We start from the raw sequence: 23,392 nt of genomic DNA on the forward strand, positions 1-23,392 counted from the left end.
AAAGTCCTTTGATGTTTTCCAAATGCCAATCCTGGATTTTACTATCAGATTTAATAAAATATTTTAGTTAGTTGTTCTAGTTTAAAAGGTCTATCCGGATCTCCTGTCTTTCTAATTTAATAAAATCTGTTGTTTCCCCTCTTTTCTCTGTTCTCTGTGCTTTGATTGCTGATTTAGCTTTGTCTTAGGCTCTCACCTCTGTCATTCATGTTAAGTTTTTTAACTATATGGATGAGAATGACACCAACGCTTATGGTCCTTTGCCCTTGGGATGAATTTGAGTTTGAAACACTTTTGCCTAGGAGACTTTGAGGATAATTTTGGATCAGTTTTTATGTCATCGACCATTTAAATCCTTTGAAATTCACTATGCCAGAGTTAGTGTGGCCAGTCCATACCCAATTATCAGATTGTGCCCTTTAAGGTAAGAGCTGTTACTTCCTTTTCAAGAATGACTTTCTATTTAGTAGGTCATGACTTTTGAGCAGAACTTCAGTAGAGCAGGTGCGCCATTTGTATGCCCATACATTTAATTAAGACAATTTACTTTTCAAAGAGTAAGGGCTTTCTTCTCTTTCTGGTAATCCATGACTCCCAAAATTTGTGCATAGATTGGTTAAAAATTTTTGGAATATGTGAGGAATTGAAACTTCGTTTTGTTTATTTGGTTTGATTTCTGTTTCATGGTTTAGTTAATGAGCTATGCTTTGAGCTGTAGTTGTGGGTAATATTTTTCGAGGTTTCTTTATGGTCTAGCCTCGATATAGCACAATAAGGAATTTGTAGGCCATGGAATCACATGTTTAAATTCGATTGTCGTGGTTTTATCTATGAATTTGTTTGCTGTGGAATTGTTGCCTTGAAGATGGTGGATAGTTGCAAGAATTGTTGCCTTGGTTTTATCACATGATTACAGTTTGTTCTTTTTCCTGTTTCCTTTGTGCCTCCATCAACGGAGCCGATTAAAAGAGACCGAATCCCGGTTTGACCTCCCTTAGACCCGTTTTGACCAACGTTTTCCTTAATTATAAACTTTCCCTTAATGTTTATAGAATTACACAAATTCCCCTAGCGCCATTTAAAAGAGACCGATTCCATCATTTTCGCCCTAAGGCAGAGAAAGGGGAAGAGAGGAATGTTTATCATCTTTAACCTTCGAACCCAAAGCAGAGGGGTAGCGACTAGAGATTCGTCTTCCTCCGAAACCTTCCGCCCTCTTATTCTCCGATCCTTCTCTTGTGCTCTCCACCTCCCTCACTATCTTCTCTCTCGCCGGTGAGCTGTTGTTCACCTTCTCCTCAGTCGAAAATAGGGGACTTGCAGCGGCGATTTTCTCCCCTTCATTTGCACTCGAATCCACTAAAAACCCTACCGTTTGGTCACCAGTTAGCCCTTCGTCCCACGTCGCTTTTTTATCATTTGGTCACCAGTTAGCCCCCTCCCTTTAGTTTCATCCTCACCGCTGGCGGAGCGTAGCCTGCGGTAGCATCAACGGTAAATTTAAACGTGAATCACCGGAGGCATCATCTTCACATCGTTCTCCCGATCGCAATCAGTGTTTTCTGTAACTGTCTGAAAGCAAATCCATCGAAACGAGTTGAGATTCCCCCGCAGCAGCGATTGATTCCAGGCCGACATATAGTAAATCTCGTCATTCTCTCCCACATTAGTTTCTCCTTTAGTTCTTTTTTTTTGTCATTGTCTTTGTTTGATATTTGAATCGATTGCGAGTTGAGAGGAGTGAGGTTCGGCGGAGCTAGTAATCGACTCCGTTGAACCAGCTCCCATAGGTTTCAGCTCTAGTTATGTTTTTTTTTTCGTTTTTTGATTTATTGCTATTTTTTTATCACTGATTTATTTTGATGATAATTTCTTTCATGGTGGAACTATGGTATGAAAAGAAGCAGATAGAGTCAACTCGATGCAGAACAGGTTCAAATCCGTTGCCGCTCTACTTCTTTGTGAAGTAGATGAACACCGTCACCAAGTTGAACTCTTCATCAGACTTGAAAACCGTCACCAGATTGAACTGTTCGTCTTCTTCACAGAGAAGTAGAGCGGCGACAGATCTGATCACTCTCACCAAGTTGGAGCAGAAGTTGGACCATTGAATCGACTCTCTTGAGCTTGGAGCGTTTGGAGTCGTTGGTGCTGAACACTGTTCCCGCATTGTTCACCGCCACTGTTCGTAGACCTTGGCTTTCCACTCTCCAACGGTCTCCGTTCTCTCTTGCCTTCTCCAGTTCCTTCTCCCTACCAGCTAGCCTTGGTAACGTCCAAGGCGCTAAACACTCATCTACGGACATAGCCCATACCCAATAGGAGGAAAGAAGTTGTCTCTGTTTCGGTGGTCGCCAATCCTTGGGAGGAATTGCAGGTGCAAAGGAACTCGAAGGTGGAGGGTAAGAGCGGTTGGACTTCTGCTTCATGCCTGGTGTTTGGAAACGCTCAGGGAGTTGGGAAATGCCACTACGAGTTTCGTTGGAGTAGTAGAGGAGAACCTTTACTGGAGGGACCTCGAGGCTGTGAAGCTACTGATCTGGGCGGGAGCACCGCATGAGATACTTAAGGCTCTAACAATGGAACTTCTCGGGGAAACCTTCGTTGTTAGCTTCATGGTAGAAGGTCTGGAGTCACTGGTCTTATGACATGCTTTAGGGCTCCGTTGGATTGAAGTGGAAGAAGAGTTTAAAGGTTCAGGGCAGCTAAAGGCGGGCGGCGACGGTTCTGGTATTGGGGCTCAAGAGGGGAGAGAAAGACCTCAGGTGGGTGAAAGAGTAAAGGGAAGATCCCATTGGCGTTGGAGGATGAGACGTCACCGATCTGGTTCGGGTGTTTCCAGGTGCTCTTCCCTAGCCGAGAATGAAGATGGGTCATTGCTGTTATTGGAATTGAGGGAGGTGTCAGGGGATCGATGATATTGACTCAAATGCTAATGCGTTCAAACGAGGAATTGAAGTTTGGGCCGTCGCTATCATCTGCTCATTCCAGCCATACACGAAGGTGGAAACAGGGGATCGATGATGTGCTAGGGAAGCTGGAGTATCGAAATCGCCTGGTATAAGTAACAATAACAGAGGAACAATGAAAACGGAGGGGTTATTGAAGTAAAATGGACGAGAGAAAGCAGATCGCCGCTGCTGTGAGTTGCGGCAGCGGTGACAGAAACACAGAGCGCGAACGGGGGAAGTGAAGAATATGATATGATCCATCTTTATTTATCTCTAACGTCACCTGTACAATTTATGGTATTCAATGGTGGGGTGATTCAGACAACCTGCTGCTCAATGGTGGATTTGTAGTGGGACCAGCTTTCCTCAATGATTCCACTGAGGGGATTCTACTTGATGCAGAACCAAGTCTCACTCTATCAGCATTACAGCAATGGTTTGTGATAGGGACAGTGAAATACATAGACTCCAAAAACTACCAAGTTCCACAAGGCAAAGCTGCAGTTGAGCTTGTTTTGGAAGCTTCAGCTGGGATACAAACAACAACAGAGCTCGATAAGGGTACGACCTATAACTTGGAATTTGTACTTGGAGATGCTTGTGTGGGAGATTTCATTTTGAGGGCACAAGCAGGATCTACGTCAATGAACTTCATGGAACCGGCTTGGCCCAAAGCTTCCTCATGACTTTCAAGGCGGATTCAGCTCTAACAAACATTAGCTTCGTTAGCCTAACCACGAGTCAGACAAGAGATTTTGTGTTTTGTGATCCTGTGATTGACAACGTGGTACTTCGTGCTTCATTTGGGCTCAAACCACAAATGCAGAGTTGGGTGCTATTTCTATGCTTGGTTATCCTTGTAGATGTTGTATAGATTATTGAGAAGTAGAGCCAAATCTGAATCTGTTTTACCACTTATTATTATATATATTACTGTTTTTTTTTTTACAAGTTGTTCCTTGTAAGTTGTAACTGAATAATTTGATTTTGAGAACTTGGGTAAAGCATAGCTGGCCTGATTCCTTTGCCTGTAGAGATTGATTGGATCTCATAGGTCCAAAAACTTTTTATAAGTTGCACTCCTTCAAAGGTTCTGATGGATTGATTGAAAGAGAATGATTGGTTTAGCAGTTGGCTAATGGACTTTCAATAGTTCTGGGTTTTGGACAAAACAAGTGTCTTGATAATGCGTTATTGATAATGCGTTAATGTGGATTAACGAGGTCCCCACTGAAGGAGTGGAGGGGCAGGGTATTAGATATAAATGAGTAGTTCTATACATTGAGGCCCTGTTTGGGTACCAGTAAGGAAAATCGTAATGTTCTTCAGTTTCAAACAAATCTAAAATCTGAACTAATTTCATCGCATGGTTCTGTTACCAGTCATCAGAGGATCCATCTTCGATAGTGAATCTATGGGGTATAGGAATAAAAATAATTTCGTTTCATGTAGCGCCTTAACTCTAAACAACGTGTGCTGAAAGCCTGAAACATGGTGGTTATCTTTCGTTTCAGAATTTTAGGGACCATGAAATTTATTAGAGAAAAAATGAGGGGAAAAAAGAACGATGATTCAATTATCTGCTCTCTCATTAAGTCATGATTCATGAGTGCACTACCCTATTTATTACTCATTAGTTAGATAATTCAGACAAGTTCTGGAATTTTAGTCCATCATAGTGCATTCTTGTTATATGAACCCATATCCTCTCTGCACTTGCTCACCCCTTCCATCAACTTGCTTTTGCTTCGCTTTATCGTTTAGCTCATTGGTATCTGCACACACAACCAGATCAGACTATCTCAGAGATAGATTTTCAGTATGTTGCTGCCTGGACATCCACCTCTTAGAATTTATGATCTTATTGCATCTGTCAGTTACTTTCATGATCAGGGGTGTAAAAATTTGCATCAATATCGAAATGATCGAGTAACAATGAATATGATGGCATTGGAGCTCGTCCTCTGTCATTATACTATTATAGCACCCAGAATTCAGATCGCTGTTCACAATACTTGATTGGCTTTAACTTTCCCAAAGGAAGTTGGTAACATGCTTGGCATATGGCTGTCAACCAAAGCCAAAGTTCCTATTTGGCACTCTGTAACACATTGCCTGATAGATTGCAAATTAAGCAATAAGCAATAAGCATTTAGCAATAATAAAACCACAAACAAATTAAGCAACTCAACAAACCCATAAATGATTTTACATAAGAGAAGAAGAAATAATTAACCCAGAAATGACTTTACATAAGAGAAAAAAATAACTTAGAAACAAATTAACCCAAAAATGATTTTTTAAGAGAAAAAATAACCCATAAACAAATTAATCCAGAAATGATTTTAAATAAGAGAAGAAAAATAACCCAGAAATAATTTTACATGAGAAAAAAATTAACCCAGAAATGATTTTATTATTGTTCTGTTCTAAAATATACCCGTTGCAGATAAAGTCATTGATGCCTTAAAACCACCACAGATGAAAGCCGTTGCAGATGAAGTCGTAGAAGCACAAAGTTGCAGATGAAGCCGTTGATGCCTTTTACCTTTTGGGGTTTCAGTTGCAGATGAACCACCGTAGGGAGAAAAGCACTAAACCTCTGTCACCGACCACCGGAAGAAGTTTGCCTTCGCCAGTAATGCCTTTGCCTTTTGGGGTTTCAGTTGTAGATGAACCACCGTAAGGAGAGAAACATTAAATCTCTGTCGCTGATCGCCGGTTGGAGAGGATGGCATAACGAAAAGTTTGGGTGGAGAATGGAGAGACGCGAAAAAAAAGAGAATGAAAGGTTTTTCACAAAAATACTTTGGATGGTTAACGACGTTCGTATTAAACGCCCGTTTACCTTTCCCGCATGAGTGAGGAATGCACACGCGTTTATGGACGCGTGTCATCTTCTCATAATGTTTGAAGGATGTTCGAACCATCACGCTTTGACTGAAGCCGAACCCAAACAAAGCGGCGGCAAGAAATAGAAGCAACAAATCTGCCCTTCCCTCCTCACATCACTCGATCTCCTTCTCTCCCTCCTTTCTTGTTCACTTCTTCTTCTTCTTCTTCTTCACTTCCGTCGTTCGCTCTCTGTGTTTCTGTCACCGCTGCTGCAACTCACAGCTGCGGCGATCTGCTTTCTCTCGTCCGTTTTACCTCATTAACCCCTCTATTTTCATTGTTCCTCTGTTATTGTTACTTATACCAGGTGATTTCGGTACTCCAGCTTCCCTAGCACATCATCGATCCCCTGTTTCCACCTTCGTGTATGGCTGGGATGAGCAGAAGATAGTGACGGCCCAAACTTCTATTCCTCGTTTGAATGCATTAGCCTTTGAGTCGATATCTCCACCGTCGAACCTCTTGGTCACAAGCCGATCCGGCATTTCAATTCGAAGAAAGCAACCTAGAAAAGGTAACTCGAAATCCCATTGCGGCACCTAATCTTAGGACAAATCCGATACTGTAGTCACTTCACACAGCTGTAGTGGTTAGGTTTATTAGTTCAATATTTGGATCACTATTGAATAATAGCAAAAATTGGGTAGCCGAAGCTAGCGGTGAAGATCCTACCGAACTGGTTCTGTGAAGTCTAAAACTAGTTTAGATCTGCCATGACATTATCATTCCATGCTATAGAGATCATTTATCGTTTTTTTTTTTTTTTTTGTTTTGCAAGAGATGTCCACTTTGATTGTTTATACTCTTTCTCATTATGCCTTTATTTTCATAGAGATGAGATTTAGACTTGAATGGTGACATTAATGAATTTCAAATTTCAGTGCTGTTTATTTTGCATTACCATTTCATTATTTGTTGTTTTTTGAACTTGTCGAGTGATTCAAAATTAGACGATGTGTGAAGCTTGATCTCAACTGTAGTTTCGTTCAGACATGAAAAGGTTATTCACTGTTGCTCAAACTGAAGGGCTGTCAGGGATGATTTCCTAGGGATTGTGGCAGAAGAATACCAAATTTCTAGGGCTAGATGACATGATTTAAATCAGGGATTAAAGGTGAACGGCTGAGGAGAGTTGTTAACCAATAAAAGATAATAAATAAAATAAAAGATAAAAATAATAATAAGAAATAAAAAATAAATAAAAAGAAAGGAGAAAAATAAATGAAGCAATTAACAAACTTGACAGTAGATGTGAAGTGGGTAGATTAATTTTTCTACATTCATGCATACTTAGTTAACAAGGGGGGAGGATAAGTCCTTGAAAAGGGAAACAACAATAAAATCTGAAATAAAAAAGAGATATTTGTAAGTCGGGTTGATTCTCTAGTTTAATTACTTGCTTGCATATTCCGTCTTTGTGCTTATTTGGAATACCATGTGGGCCCCACCTATTGGACCCGGGAGAGGGGTGCCTAACCCCTTCCCTTTCCCATCCGAGTCTTACCTGGACTGGTTAGTCGGTGCTTCTGGCTTTGGAGTTACTAATAAATCAAAAGCGCTTTCCGATATAAATCCCGAAGGTCCCATCACCTCCTTTTCATTCACTTGATGGGTAGCAATTCTATTTCCAGCCTAAGTGGCAAGTGAGTTGTTTTTTCGACGCTCATAGGCGATGATCTTCTTCCTCCACCCCTTCACCTCTCTTTATGGAACAACCAAAATCACTGCCGCCATTACAACTTCCAGCAGTGGCAGTGATCTTCCTCCGTCCTCTTCGTTGAAAGTTTTGATAAAGAGCGGGGGGGGGGGGGGGAAGAGGGAGCCTACATTGTTGCTAGTGTGATCTTCAAGCTCTTTGGTTTCTCGGAAGAAGGTGAAGTGGCGATGAAGATAATGATTGCTAGTGTTAGAATCCATGTAGGGGAGTGGGGTACTGGGGTATTGGGGTACTTTGGAGAGGTTGATGGCTTTGAAGTGATGTTTGATCAGTGAGGTAGAAGAGAAACCTCCATAGGTTGTAGAGAAGAGATTTGAAAGAGAAGAGAGAGCAATGATGCTGGCCGCCCTCTTCACTATTATTTATAGTCTGAAATAATAAAGAGTACAAAGACAAATATGCCCTTATAGGGCAGCTAACACATAAAACAACATAAAACAATTAAAATAATTGCTAGAAAAGGACCCAACAAGAGTGTTGTGGTCCCCACTTCTATCTAAATAATAAATAATAAAAAAACTACCACTATAGACTACATGATTTGTATAAAACCTCAACAATTGTTATTACTTTTAATATAATTTTTTACTTTTTTATTGTTGTTCCTTTTTGATGGCTTATTCCCCTCCCTTTAGATATTACCTAATTGTGAATAACAATGATTACCCGAACACACTTAAAAGAAACAAAATCTCGACAGGCCATGAATTGTTTTACAAACATTAGATGGCATCAAATAATTGATGGATGAAATCTCCCTTCTGTGAATGATCTTTTCGATTTGTTACAGAACATAAATACATGACTGTTAATCAAGTTAGAATTCCTAACTCACACCCAAACAACAATGTTTCTTCGCCAAACAACAACAATAGTGGATTGCTTGGTTAACATTGAACGGTATAATTTGAACTCATTGCAACTGATATCTTTATGATGTTAACTGATCGAAAAGAGGGAAGGAGGGAGGGAAGATGTTTTTTTTGGTGTGATGCGACAATCGTCGTACTAGAGTATACCCAATGTAATAAGGAACAACGAACGTATGTTTCTTTTGGTGTGAGCCTTCGCTGAAATTCTCTATGATCAATGACGAACAAAGGAGTTGTCGGAGTTACAGGGGCCACAGACGGGAATGATGATTTGGATGACGATTAGTGATAGGGAGTTGATGTGAATAGAGGGAGAATGGTAGTAGTAGGCGAAATGAGTGGTCGAGCTACAGCAGATAAGAAAAACAATTCTATCATCGCCGTTGATCTAGGTGGAGCAACAGGCGGAGAAGAGGGAGGTGTCGAAGTTGAATAGGGCTGAAGGGCCATTGTATTATTGCAAGGATGGAGAAAATAAAAAGGGCAAATTTATTAGAGTACACCTAACAAAATATCCTACTCTAAGTTCCCTTATGACGCTTTACACGTGATACCACGTGTTTGATTTAATTTTAAATTATACCCAAAATATCCATTCTAGCAAAGATCACTGTCTTCTCTATTCAAATCATCGGCGGCGACTAACTTTCCATCATCCTCCTTTCGACCTCTCTATTTTATGGTGCATTAACGACCACCACTGGTTCATTTTTGTTCTCCTACTAATTCAGGATTCTAAGGCCTCAAAGTCAAAAGACAAAATGAGCATCAATGTACCTCCGACTATCGAATTTCAAGTCTGGCTTGCCCTACCTAGCAGTTCTGAGCCCATTTCTACAAGTCTACAACCTGTGGAGGTTTCCTTTCTTCCTTCGCCCTCTTCATTGAAAGTGTTGATGTGGGGGGGGGGGTAAGGGGAGGGAGAGGGAGAGGGAGCCTACATTGTTGCTGGTGATCTTCAAGCTCTTTGGTTTATCAGAAAAATGTGAAGTGCCAATGAAGATAATGATTGCTAGTAAGGGAAACCTCCACAGGTTGTAGACTTGTAGAAATGGGCTCAGAACTGTTGGGTAGGAGTCAGACTTGAAATTCGTTAGTGGAGGTACATTTCTACTCATTTTGTCTTTCGACTTTGAGGCCTTAGAATCTTAAATTATTGGAGAAGAAAAATGAATCAGTGGTGGCCATTAATGCACCGTAAAATATAGAGAGGTCGAAAGGAGGATGATGGAAAGTTAGTCATCGCCGTTGATTAGAACGGAGAAGACAGTGATCTTTGCTAGAATGGATATTTTGGATATAATTTAAAATTAAATCAAACACGTGTTATCACGTGTAAACCGTCATAAGGGAGCTAAGAAAGAATAGGATGTTTTGTTAGGTGTACTCTACTAAATTTTCCCTTTATATTTTCTCCATCCCTGCAATAATACAGTCGCCCTTCAGCCCCATTCCACTTTGACACCTCCCTCTTCTTCGCTTGTTGCTCCAACCCAGATCAGCGGCGGCGATAGAATTGTTTTTCTTCTCCCCTGTAGCTCAATCACTCTTATCGCCTGCTACTACCATTCTCCCTCTGTTCACATCAACTCCTATCACTAATCGTCATCCGAATCATCGTTGTAGCTTGACCACTCTTATCGCCTGCTACTACCATTCTCCCTCTGTTCACATCAACTCCCTATCACTAATCGTCATCCAAATCATCGTTCCCGTTTGTGATTCCTGTATCTATAATAACTTCTCCTTTGTTCATCATTGATCATAAAGAGTTTTCAAGAACAAATTCACTCCCATCTACTGCAGCATCGGATCATTACTATCGAGAATTTCAGCAAAGGCTCACACCAAAAGAAACATTCGTCCGTTGTTCCTTATTACATTGGGTATACTCTATTGCGATGATTGCCGCATCTCTGGTAAGCCTCTCTCTCTCTCTCTCTCTTTTTGGTCAGTTAACATCATAATGATATCAGTTGCAATGAGTTCAAGTTTTGCCGTTCAATGTTTAACCAAGCAATCCATTATTGTTGCTGTTTGGCGAAGAAACATTGTTGTTTAGGTGTGAGTTAGGAATTCTAACTTGATTAACAGTCCTGTATTTATGTTCTATAACAAATCGGAATGATCATTCACAGAAGGGAGATTTCATCCATCCATTATTTGATGCTATCTAATGTTTGTAAAACAATTCATGGTCTTTCGAGATTTTGTTTCCTTTTAAGTGTGTTTGGGTAATCAATGTGTATTCACAAATAGGCATTATCTAAAGGGAGGGGAATAAGCCATAAAAAAGGGACAACAATAAAAATAATAAAAAAGTAAAAAATTAAATTAAAAGCAATTACAATTGTTGAGGCTTTAGACAAATCGTGTAGTCTATAGTGGTAGTTTTTTTATTATTTATTTAGATAGGAAGTGGGGACCACAACACTCTTGTTGGGTCATTTTTTGGCTATTATTTTAATTGTTTTATGTGTTAGCTGTCCTATAAGGGCATATTTGTCTTTGCACTCTTTATTATTTCAGACTAAATAATAGTGAAGAGGGCGACCAACATCATTGCTCTCTTTTCTCTCTCAAATCTCTTCTCTTCCTTTTCTCCTTTCTTCTCTTCTTCTTCAAGAAATATTCTTTTCTTTTATAGATTTTTATTTCAGCACCTTTCTACTTGGTATCAAAGCAAGGTTAAGGTTTCTTGAAGTTTTTTCATGTAGTCATAGATCAGCTGATTGCACGAGGAGATAAAGGGCTGGTCGATCTACTCCAGATTGCCTAGTTCTTGGATTTTTTGGTGTAATCTAGTCATCAGGAGGGTGATCTATGTTTTGGCATCAAAATTAGGAAGTACTGGAGTGCGGGGAAGAGTCTTAGTCAAGTTGGACTCTTCAATTTTGATATAATCTTGGGCACTCAGGTATTGTTGGACTTCTCTAGGTATTTTGTAGGGGGCGACTAGGTTTCTGGAATTTTCTAGGCCTTCTAAAGTGGTTGATTCACTTTTCTCTCCAGTGAGAGATAGTGAGAGGAGAGAGATTTATCTCTAGATAGGGTTTTCTTCTTTCGGAAAGGTCTGTTACCTTTGCGTGTGAGATCGATTTGATCTCGGAGGCTCTCCACCTAGTTTTTTTTTTTGATCAATAAGTTTTTTTTTTTTTGCTTTTGAACTATTTGAAATAAAAATGGAGAGTTGGAGCATCAGGTAGAAGTCCACCAGTAACATGGGTCTGGGTGTTGGAGGTAGTAGTGATATTTTTGGCTCTGGAATTATTACTATAGTGAAGTTTGATGGTACAAATTATCTAGAATGGGCACAATTAGACAAGATGGTCATTGGTGCTTGCGGGAAACTGGGGTACATCATTGATTTTGAGAAGAAACCTGATATAGATCCCTTCTTGTGGGTACAGGAGAATTACATGGTGATAATCTGGATGTGTAGCTCTATGTTACCTCACATTGGTAAATTTTTTTTGTGGGCTAATACTGCAAAGGAGATTTGGGATGGAGTGACAAACTTATTCCTAAAAACAAAATGTAGCTAGAGCCTATCAATTAAGGAATCGGGTGATTAGTACAAAACAGGGAGATAGACCTCTTGCCACCTATTTCTCCATGTTGAAAATCCTTTGGCAGGAGATCAGCCACTTTGAAATTGTGGTTTGGAAGAGAATGAAGGATGCAACAACCTATTAGGGGTTGGTAGAAAAGAATAGGGTTTTTGAGTTCTTGGTTGGGTTGAACCTTGAATTCGACATTGTCAGGCAACATCTCCTTTCTAAAGAAGGTGTGACTCTTTCTTAAGCTTATGCCTTTGTCTCTAAGGAAGAGAGTAGGGGGAATGTCATGTTGAGACAGTTTAGGATTGATCAGTCAGCTATGGTTAGTACAATTAAATCTAAGCCAAATGGAGATAGGGGGAGACGAGGATAGTGAGGTTATGAAGGAGGACAAGAGGGATTTGGTGTGTGACTATTGCAATAAGACTAAGTAGACTGGAGAAACCTGTTGGAAGCTTTGCCCTCATCTCGTACCAGCTCAAATCAAGAACAAGAAGGGAAATGCAAATGTGGCAACTACAGGAGACCCTTTAGGACCCCTCTCCTAGGCTGATTTGGAGTCCATTGCAACAACAACAGTGAGGATTGAATTGGAAAAGTATGGACAATTTATGAGTAAGAAGGATTTAACCAGTTCTAGTTCTTCAAATGGGCAGAACAATGCATGAGCCAACAATACTACTTCCTTTGCTCATACTGGTAGTTCATACATAGTTGCAAATCATGCATCCACCTCAGGTAAGGTGGGACCTCCCTAGATTATGGACTTAGGAGCATCTGAGCACATGACCAATATATCTACCCTCTTTAGTTCTTACCAGTTGTGCTTTGATAGTAGAGATATAGTCTTTATAGCAGATGGTTTGCATATTCCCATTGCTGGGAAAGGGACAATTAGAGTGACTAATGACATTACTTTATCATCTGTCTTATATGTCCCTAAACTCCACACTAATCTTCTTTCAGTAAGCTCTTTGACAAAAAAATTGAACTGCTTAGTGACCTTTTTCTTGGTCGTGATGCGGAGTCTACCTTCTGGATGAGAATCCGAGACATCAGAGCCATGAGTCAAATTATGCATTGGCATAATCGTTTGGGTCATCTTAAATTCATTTCATTGAAGTTTTGTTTCAGAAGTTGTTTGGGTTTGTTCAGTTGTCTGGTTTGGAATGTGAAAGCTGTTAGTTGGGAAAACATTGTAGACATTCTTTTAAACCAAGTAATAAAAGAAGTTCCTTTGCTTTTGATATTGTTCATATTGATGTATGGGGTCCTTATCAACAGTCACTATATGGCTTGAAACAGTCACCTAGGACATGGTTTGATAGGTTTAGAGGAGCACTTATCCGTTTTAGGTACACACAGACTCAACCCAACCATACTCTCTTTTAAAAAGGAGGGAGACACTCTTGTCAGTATTGGTTGTATATGTAGATGGTATAGTTGTTACAGAAAATGATCTAAAAGAGATTGATGCACTCAAGAAGTCACTACAACAAGAGTTTGAGATCAAGGATCTAGGTGAATTGAAATACTTTTTGGGGATTGAGGTTGCAAGATCCAAGTATGGGATTTTCATCTCTCAAAGGAAGTACGTGTTGGACTTATTACAGGAGACTGGGAAGCTAGGAACTAAACCAGCTGATACTCCTATTGACCCAAATCATAGAATTAATGCTTTGGATGGTGAATTGGTTAAGGATGTGGGAAGATATCAGAGGATGGTAGGTTGGCTACTATATTTATGTATGACCCATCCATGCATCTCCTATGTTGCTAGTGTTGTGAGTTAGTATATGCATGCTCCTCGGGTTCAGCACTAGGAAGCCATTGAGAGGATACTTGCATACTTGAAGAAGCATCCTGGTAGAGGGATTATTTTTTCAGACCATGAAAATTTAAAGCTGGAGTCCTACACAGATTTTGATTGGGCAGGTTGCTTAGATGTTAGGAGATCTACGTCAAGGGTGCACTTTTGTGGGAGGAAAATTGGTCTCATGGAAGAGAAAAAAATAGTCAGTTGTGGCTAGATAAAGTTCCAAGGCTGAATATAGATCTATGGCTCATAGTGTTTTAGAACTACTTTGGGTGAGATCTCTATTGAGTGAGATTGGAATAAAAGCTAAGGAGCCCATGATGTTATATTGTGACAACTAAGCTGCAATCAAGATTGCTCACAAACCAATTCAGCATGACAAGACTAAACACACTGAGGTTGATAGGCACTTCATAAGAGAAAGGGTGGCAACTGGAGAAGTCTGCTTGCCTTATGTCTCCTCTGAACTACAATTGGCTGATGTCTTCACCAAAGGGGTTGCAAAGAATAAACTTGAATACACAATCTATGCAAGTTGGGAATGTGTGACATTTACTCCCAACTTGAAGGGGAGTGTTGAGGTTTTGGACAAATCCTGTAGTCTATAGTGGTAGTTTTTGATTATTTATTGTTTAGATAGGAAGTGGGGACCATAGCACTCTTGTTGGGTCCTTTTTGAGCAGTTATTTTAATTGTTTTATGTTGTTTTATGTGTTAGCCACCCTATAAGGGCATATTTGTCTTTGTACTCTTTATTATTTCAGACAATAAATAATAGTGAAGAGGGTGGCCAGCATCATTACTCTCTTTTCTCTCTCTCAAATCTCCTCTTCCTTCTCTCCTTTCTTCTTTTCTTCTTCTTTAAGAAATATTCTTTAATTCTTTTCTTTTGCAGATTTTTATTTCAGCACCTTTCTACTACAATAAAAAACAATAAATAAAAATAATGATAATAAGAATGTGTGATAAAAATGGAACAAATAAATGGCTAATGCCGCTAGGGGTGAGCAAAAAAGACCAAAAAACCGAACCGACCGAAATTGAACCGGAAAATTGGTTAACCGAACTGGTCGGTTCGGTTTTGGTTTGGTGTTTTTAAAAAATCGAAGGTACCGGTTTGGTTTTGGTTAACCAATATAAAACACCGGTGGTTAACCGAACCGACTGGTATACATGTATTTCTATATATTATTTTTATTTATGTATATTATATATTATAAATTAATAAATATGTATTATAGATATAATTATATATTTATAATATAATATATTATTATTTATTATTTTAAATATAATATTATATATTTATATATATTTTTATAATATATATTGTTAAAACAAAAAACCAAAAAACCGATGAACCGAACTGGTTAACCAACTAGTTTTGGTTCAGTTCCGGTACTACCGGTTCGGTCCAAAAAAATGCCCCACGGTTCAGTTAACCGAACTGTGAGCACCCCTAAATGCCGCTAATCCAATAAAATGAATAATCAATAAATATACAAATAGGGTTCCATAGGAAAACAATAATAAAATAAATAATTGATAAAATTAAATAAAAGGGAAAATAATAAATAATGAATAATAAAAATGAATATATATATATATATACATATTGTATAGTAATATTAAATAAAAAATAATAAAAAGATAGTGGGACTCTCTTATGTTGGTTTATTCTTGTCTTGTTTTGCTTTATTTATTATTAATATGTTTTTAGTTAATTCATTTATAAAAAAAATGCTCTTAGTTGATTGAAGAATTGCTTGTTTGTGCTAATGCTTTTATGCTCTTAGTTAATTGAAGAATTCCATGCGGATCCCACCTATTGGACTTGGGAAAGGGCTAGCTAACCCTTTCCACCTCCCATTTGTGTCTTACCTAGATTGGTTTAGCCGGTACCTTGGGTTTGGAGTCACTATCAAATGAAAATATTTTCGAAAATCATTCTTAGAGGTCTCATTACCTCCATTTCCTTCAAATGATGGGTGACGACTCCAAATCAGCCCAAGAGAGCTGTTTGCTAATGCTCACGATGATTATATACCGAAGCCTTATCCCAACTATATGGGGTTAGCTACATGAATCCTGTTTCACCATTCCGTTTTGTTTAATGCCATTTTCTTTGCTAAATTATTGGCACTTATATATTTTAAAGAAGGGGAAAAATCATGATATGTAAACTCTTAATTCTTAATCTGTGTGGATTACTCAAATTTATGAGTTTTCTTAACTGTTTTGACATAACATTTTCCTTGTACAGCATAGTTTACAAGTAAATTTAGAAAATGAAATCGGGCAGCCTCTTAGGTAGAGTGCTTAATTGGCCTATAGGCTATAATTGCCATGATTACTTTCCAGGTTGTCGAGTAACCTCACTTGGATGAGTTTATACAAGGCATATGCTTAAGGTTCTTGGGATACTAAATAACCTGTTGATTTACTGGTAGGGATTGGGCAGTGTGTTGATATCCAACTGAGGAAAGAAAATGAGGATTGTGGGACTGACAGGAGGAATTGCATCCGGGAAGAGTACAGTCTCCAATCTGTTCAAGGGAAAAGGCATTCCTGTGGTTGATGCTGACCTTGTTGCTCGTGTATGTATCTATCTATCTGTTTTTTTTTTTTTTTTTTTCTTTTCCTTTTCCTCCCTCTCTTTTCAATGATCCATTTGTGTATGTGGATATGTAGATATTTCTATCATGTCTTTACTGTTTTCAACAGTTTTCTTTGATCAGTTTACTATTTTCAACAGTTCGAGAGTTTTACTCAAGATATATTTCAAGCTCTTTCTGTAAAATTTAGTTCATAGCATTGATTCAATTTCACTTGACCTTGAGATATGTGTGGCTTTCATTTCATTTCTTAATTCTACTCATAAATTTGATCTTTGATTTGCGTAGTTGAGTGTGCATGTTCATTCTCAACTTATTGACCGGAACATTTGTTCTGGGTTGCATTGCAAAGTGCTCCATCTTCTCTCCCTATGCAAAGCTAGATCCAATTCTTAGGACCTGCCCATATGTTGTGTATTTTTTGGTGTGCTTAGACATAATTATGTTCCTCTGGGTCTCTGAGTGGCCAACTTATCCAACAGGACCAACACAAAATTTGGTTCCCTGCATTTGGCAAAACCAGATGATAATTCTACTTGCAAAGTAGTAAAGGTAATTACTTAAACTGGTCCTGGGCCTCCTGGCCATCTTTTGTACTGGGATTGATGAACTGGATATGGAACTAACTTTTTTTAATTTTTTAATTTTGTGATAATGATATGGATCCAACATTTAACATCAAGTGCCCAATCTCAGACTTGAATCTGAGTTCTCATGCTTGTTCGGCCCAAGAATTTATTATTTTGCAGAAAGCAACAGACCCTTGTTGCGAAGAAAGTACTGTGCTTCTTAATTTGATATTTTATGAAACAGCAGGGTCGGGAGTGGCAGAGGGGATGTTAGAATGTACAGTTCCTTTTGAATGGTATCTCCCTCCCTCCTGGCATCAAAAGGATGAGCATGTTAGCTAATCAGCAAGATCATGAGCAAATAACTGTGTGGATCTAGTTCTTCCTCCTACATCTTTATGCAAAGAGTCTTTGTATCTGATTGAGGAATTTTGTTGCAGCTTATCTATTATTATATGAAGCCAGTCTGGCTAGTTCATTGGCTATGAGTTTGGCGTTGCATTTTATGTTTGTCCTTTGTATGCGGTTTTTTAAAATTGAGAATTGAGATTCACAATTCCTACAACCAACTGTTAATATTTTAACATGCCATGGAAGTGCTTTCTTATATTTATAAATAATTTATTGCCTTTTGGGGATTTCTTCTTATCACTGGCTTTTGGTTACCAAATGTTGCTTCCTAAAGCTCCTTGGAAATACCTTGGCAATCTCAGCCATTATTGTAGTTCTGTCCAGAAATTTCCTGAATGCCTGGCTCCCTGCCACTACAGAATGACCTTAGCAATCTTGTACTACACTCATCAGTAAGCTTTATTCAAACACCATATCCATTGATATTTAAGAACCTATGTCAATATTGTAAAAGGGTGCTCTATTTAGTATTCTTTTGTATTTTATGTGTAGTCTCTGGGGTACTGGTATTCCATTGTCACTAAGGATGCTGTTTTCCTCTGGTGAGAAAAGGCCAGGCAAGGTGGACAGCTATAAAATGTAAAATGTAATGTTACAGCCTTTTCAACAATCATAGAACTTGGGATGGTATAGAGCTTTTGCTATATGGAAAGACCCATCTACACACCTCCTTGTTGATCTGTCATTCAATGCATTTTGATCTCTCCAAATCCACCGCAGAACTGTTTATAATGAATTCAGAATATTTGTTCTCTCTTTTATATAGTTCTCCAACTTCCTTGGATCTAAGTTGACTCTATCGCACCTAATTGCATCAACTGAATTTCCAAGCCTTGTTCAAGGGATCATAATCTTTTCGTGATCCTCGAACCAATAAGGGGTTAGTGTCCTAATAGGTCCACTAAAGTGCCAAGTTGGTAAGTCATCTTGATTATTAAGACACACTGGTGGTCATAGTTGTCAAGGCAACACCTAGGTGACAAGGTGCCCTTGGAGTCTCACCTTGCCTAATCACCAAGCAGTTTTCTATAGTGTGTTATAACAAACTTTTATGTTATTAATTTTTTGAGGTTATAATTATAAAATAGACATTTTAAACTAAAATATTCATTTTGTATGTTTATATACTAATTTTGCTATTTTCTTATTTGTTAGGGTTTAATCAACACAAACATTGCTAAATGCTGTATCGAACCCTCAAAGACTTCAAAACCTGAACCAATAAGTAAGAAAGAACATAAATCGTTGTCCAATCAACTCATTTTCTTCTTTTTCTTTACTAATTTTGTGTTTTTATATACTATTTTTTTTCTTCTTTTCCTATAACAGAAATAGGGGTTCAACCCCTATGTTTTTCTAATTTTCTTTTCTTTCTTCTTTTTCTTCTCATGAATATGTTGGAAGATGTTGATTTTCTATACTTTAACATGAAGTTTATACTTATGGAAGTTATGGATATTTATTAAGGAAATATGATTATGGAACCTAGGGAACTACCCTAGGATACATGTTTTTACTTAAAAAAAATCCATTGCCTAGGCAACTAGGTGACTAGGCACCCCCCTGTCGCCTAACCTTGCCTTGGCGCCTTGAAAACTATGCTGGTGGTGGAGGGACATAAAAATTGATTTGGCAAAATCCTATGGTTATGTTGAATTTGAACTTTATGGTGTTATTAACCAAAGGTGACAAAGTTCCTTGAAGGGTCTGAGTTGGATTATCAATTGGAGGAAATAGACATGAAAGAGGAGGGACTGAGTTGGATAATCAATTTAGTTTCATGGATTCTAGGCAATTTTATTCATCAGCTTTCAGAAATGGCCTCCTATTTCCATCCTAAAAGCCTCTGACATTGTAGGGTCAAGATAATAAATCTGGCATTCCTTTTAGGCATTAGAATTCTCACTAGGTGAAAAAGAACTCTAGATTCCTATATCAAGTTTATGACAATATGACAATAAATTTAGAGCATTTGGGTTTCAACTGCATTCTTTTATTTGTTTACTGTGTAACTTTGGTTTTGTACATGTGGTTTCTAGCCAATGGACAAATTGCCAACTTTTAATTATATTTGTTTCAGTAAACTATAAGAATAATAATAGGAGAATGCAAAACAACAAAGATAAAGTGGAGAAAGTAGTTTATGTGATTAGAACATATTTCAAGGGGAAACCATAAGGGAACACAAAATACATACACAGGCATCCTAGCCCGCAAATTCCTCCAAGTATGATGAGACCTTGATTTTGCTAATAGGTATTGGACTTGAAGTACTATATTAGAGATATAGTGACTAATTTTGTCTCTCAGAAATTTGGTGCCTCTACAGCTGCTTTGTAGTATATGGCTGTTCCAACGCCATGGCAGGCACTAGATGTCTTAACCAGGTATAGTAGTCACAGCTCACAGGTCACAACCAATAAACTAAAATATATAGTTGGGGTCCTTTTCTTCCCCTATGTGGAGACCAATGTAAGCCCTGTATAGACAGAATAAAGATGAAAACTAATTCTTTAACAGAAGGCATTTGCCTTCAATAAACTAGAGAAAGTTTAGAAGAGACAGATGACAACGATGATCTATGATCTAACCATCAAAATTTGAATTTTGATCTTTCTGATGTTATGGACATTACCCAATGCTGGTCCTTGCTGTCCAGGGTCTTGGGAGGGGCAGTATAGAAGGCATTTGCCTTTAATAAACTAGAAAAAGTTTAGAGACAGATGACAATGATGATCTATGACAAGGCTTTTTTATGATCTAACCATCAAAATTTGAATTTTGATATTTTTCTGATGTTATGGACATTACCCAATGCTGTCCTTGCTGTCCAGGGTCTTGGGAGGGGCAGTATGGATACGGACCTATGCTTCGAACAGTCATTTTTTCACAAAGTGGCTGTTGTCAGACTCAAACCCACATTCTCACGTTTGTCACCCAAGATTTTACCACTGGATTAGGCAATGCCCCCTTTTTGATCTTTCTGATACGGACCTATGCTTCGAACAGTCATTTTTTCACAAAGTGGCTGTTGTCAGACTCAAACCCACATTCTCACGTTTGTCACCTAAGATTTTACCACTGCATTAGGCAATGCCCCCTTTTTGATCTTTCTGATGTTCTTTGTATATAATTCCTTTACTTTTTTATCAGTATTATGCTGTTGTGTATCAAATGATCAAATGTATATTTTACTTAAAAATTCCGTGTCTTCTGATATTTTAGGTTCTCCCAATTTTTGCACGTCTCTATCATTAGGAAGAAGAGAGATTTCATAAATTCAAGCAATGCCAACTTTTGGCCATGCCCAGTACTCTATGATTTCTGAGACATGGTAGTGCCAATGGCTATGTGTTAAACATTCTTGGAATTTAATGTCTATTGGTGGGTGTGGTGATTTGTCTTGGCATTTAATGTCTGTTGAAACATGATATTTGTGTCTGTCTCCATTAATCTTTGCTAATGGTTATTCAATTAGTATCTATTTTTTCTCATTTTAGTTTTATCTTCTGTTATTTATGCTGGATATCTGCACTTTGCTTGCTCAAAGGAAGTACTGCGGAAAGGAACTGGTGGTTGGAAAAGGGTTGTTGCAGCATTTGGGGAAGATATTTTACTAGGCAATGGAGAAGTTGATAGGGCACGTCTAGGGCAAATTGTCTTCTCTGACCCTGCAAAGCGCCAACTTCTTAACCGGTATGGTTGATTTTCTGTATTTGAATTGCAGACAAGCTTCAGTTCTAGGAAATTTGGAACTTTTTCTTGCAAAACCTAAGTCAAACATGCTGTGCTGCATGGAAAGAAATTGTATACATTTGGACCAGAGGATTTCTTCTATTTAGGGCATTGCACCACAACAAAACAACCATTGGTTCCACCAAGAATATCAACTACATCGTAGACAAGCCTGAATAGATGACTGCAACATTTATCACAATCTTTGGAAGTGTAAAAATAGGAAAAAGAAACAGAAGTGGAACCTGTTGGTTGGGTATAAATGGATGCTTATGATCACTCAGCATGCAAGTGTTGGTAGGAGATACCCTGGAAAGAGCTCAAATATTTCTCAGATGTAACATTAGCCACTCATTATGTTCTTCCTCAGGTACCTTAGATTTCCTGTAGTGAACATTAATTATGCATTTCATGGAATATCAAATGGGCGCTAAAGTTCTGAAAATTGTTCTTCTCAATGTTGCATGGACTCCCCTAAATGGTTGAAGGGTCCATGTCAGACATGTGTCTGATTCCAAGACTCCAATGGATATGACATTAAACCGTCAATGTACATTATGAATGCCATTTTTCCTACAGAAGTTAAGTAACAAGAGACCTTTTTGTCTGTAGGCATATGGTGTTACAATTCAAAAATATATGGTTTATTTTAATTGTATTTACTTTTCTGTATACATATTTGTGACTTGATTTTTTTTTTTATTTTTTTTATTTTTCTGAGTTAGACTCCTGGACATGTGTTGGAATCCAATTGCTATGTTTGTCCAGGCAACACTGTTATTCACTCAAAGCCAAGTCCCCTTGCATACTCCAAATTACTTTGATGCTACTCTCTTGGAGTTATATTTGGGCAGTTCTGTTCTATTGAACAATAATTTTTCGTGAAAGAGGTTTTCGAGGTCTCACAAAACTATGCTGTGCCTAAAGATCAAGTCACTTATCAGATAATCGGTTGGAAGACATCTAAGGTTAGTTCTGAAACTTTTGTTTTTAACTTGACGCAGGTTACTGGCTCCATTTATTTCCTCTGGCATATTTTGGGAAATTGTGAAGTTATGGATGAAAGGCTCCGAGGTTATTGTTCTTGATGTGCCACTGCTATTTGAGGCTAAGATGGACCGATGGACAAAACCTATAATTGTCGTATGGATCAATCCTGAGACGCAGCTTCAGCGACTCATGAATAGGGATGGAATATCGGAAGAACAAGCCATAAACAGAATCGATGCCCAGATGGCACTAGATTTGAAAAGGACAAAAGCAGATATTGTGATTGATAACTCAGGGACAATGGAAGAAATGAAGGAACAATTTGAGAAGGTATTTGTTCAGGTCACTAGGCCTTTAACATGGAAGGAATTTGGGATGTCTAGGAATGGTGCCCTTTGGACTATCGTTTCTATAGTTGTAGCTGTTCTTGTGTACAGGAACACTTGACAGCAGCATTGATGGTCTATAGCCACAAGTCTTCTCAAAGCGGTGGTGATCAGGTGGAAATAGAAGAAACACTGATTTCGCTCATTTATTTGCTTTGAACCTATCGGGGATCATCATCTATCAAGTCCTGTTTTTTTTTTTTTTTCTTTCTTTCTAGAAATATATGCTTATCAATGTCTGATGGATCATTTGCATATCAATCTCAAATTTTACTTACCATAAAAAAACCATTAAAACATATAATTAGGAATTGCTTTATAAATTTTGACTTTTTTTAATTTATTGAAAAATCCATGGATCTACTAATACAAGTAAAAATTTCACAAATTTAACAAGAAATCAACATATCAATGCATTTTTACACATTCAAATACATTTCATATCGATAATTTGAAATTTGGCTCTGCAATGAAAGAAGGATCTTTTAAAAACAGGAAGCAAGTTGTCATCACAAGATGTATCTGGTTTCACTGTTCACATTATGCAATAGCAAGCCTACGAGCAGGGTTCAAAATATCAATATGGGCATATCAGGCGATATCGATTTTTTTTTTTACTTTTTTAATTTGTTTTAAACCAGTTCGGGGGGTCGGTTTAAGGCTCCTCCACCCCCTGACATACCTTGAACCTTGCCTACAAGAGCCAAATTTGTGAAGACCATCTTATAAATATTTTAACTCAAACCCTAAGATATGCTGAACATTGATCTTCCATTAAATTTATTATTTGATATTTTAGTGCCGGAGCTAAATATTCTGTACATTAGTTCAAATCTTGCAACACTAAAGTGAGAACTCCACTCTAAGAACCGTTC

The 23,392-nt window shown here is 38.2% G+C and overlaps 1 protein-coding gene and 2 long non-coding RNA genes across 7 annotated transcripts; 2 read left to right on the forward strand and 1 right to left on the reverse strand.

The window, feature by feature from the left end:
- Window positions 1-1,515: 1,515 nt before the first annotated feature.
- Window positions 1,516-22,778, forward strand: ATCOAE (dephospho-CoA kinase family). 5 transcript variants are annotated; one of them, XM_088985091.1, is made up of 5 exons: window positions 1,516-1,641; window positions 16,262-16,408; window positions 16,909-16,978; window positions 20,957-21,102; window positions 22,146-22,778. In XM_088985091.1, the coding sequence occupies exons 2-5, from the start codon at window positions 16,389-16,391 to the stop codon at window positions 22,576-22,578; spliced, it is 669 nt and encodes a 222-aa protein (XP_088841217.1). In that variant the 5' UTR covers window positions 1,516-1,641; window positions 16,262-16,388; the 3' UTR covers window positions 22,579-22,778. The 5 variants fall into 5 exon arrangements, with proteins under 5 accessions (XP_088841217.1, XP_088841215.1, XP_088841213.1 ...); XM_088985090.1 differs by lacking the exon at window positions 1,516-1,641 and adding an exon at window positions 5,899-6,360; XM_088985092.1 differs by lacking the exons at window positions 1,516-1,641; window positions 16,909-16,978 and adding exons at window positions 5,923-6,360; window positions 20,632-20,740.
- LOC148861531 (uncharacterized) lies at window positions 4,501-5,720 on the reverse strand. The gene is made up of 2 exons (XR_016113025.1): window positions 5,392-5,720; window positions 4,501-5,066 (listed from the first exon to the last, which is right to left on the reverse strand). It is a non-coding gene; the product is annotated as an uncharacterized LOC148861531 (long non-coding RNA).
- LOC148861532 (uncharacterized) lies at window positions 21,375-22,005 on the forward strand. Its single transcript, XR_016113026.1, has 2 exons — window positions 21,375-21,511; window positions 21,910-22,005. It is a non-coding gene; the product is annotated as an uncharacterized LOC148861532 (long non-coding RNA).
- Window positions 22,779-23,392: the final 614 nt, after the last annotated feature.

The sequence above is a fragment of the Nelumbo lutea genome, chromosome 4, assembly GCF_056320005.1.
Source record: "Nelumbo lutea isolate HS-2025 chromosome 4, American lotus-T2T, whole genome shotgun sequence".
NCBI classification, from domain to species: domain Eukaryota; kingdom Viridiplantae; phylum Streptophyta; class Magnoliopsida; order Proteales; family Nelumbonaceae; genus Nelumbo; species Nelumbo lutea.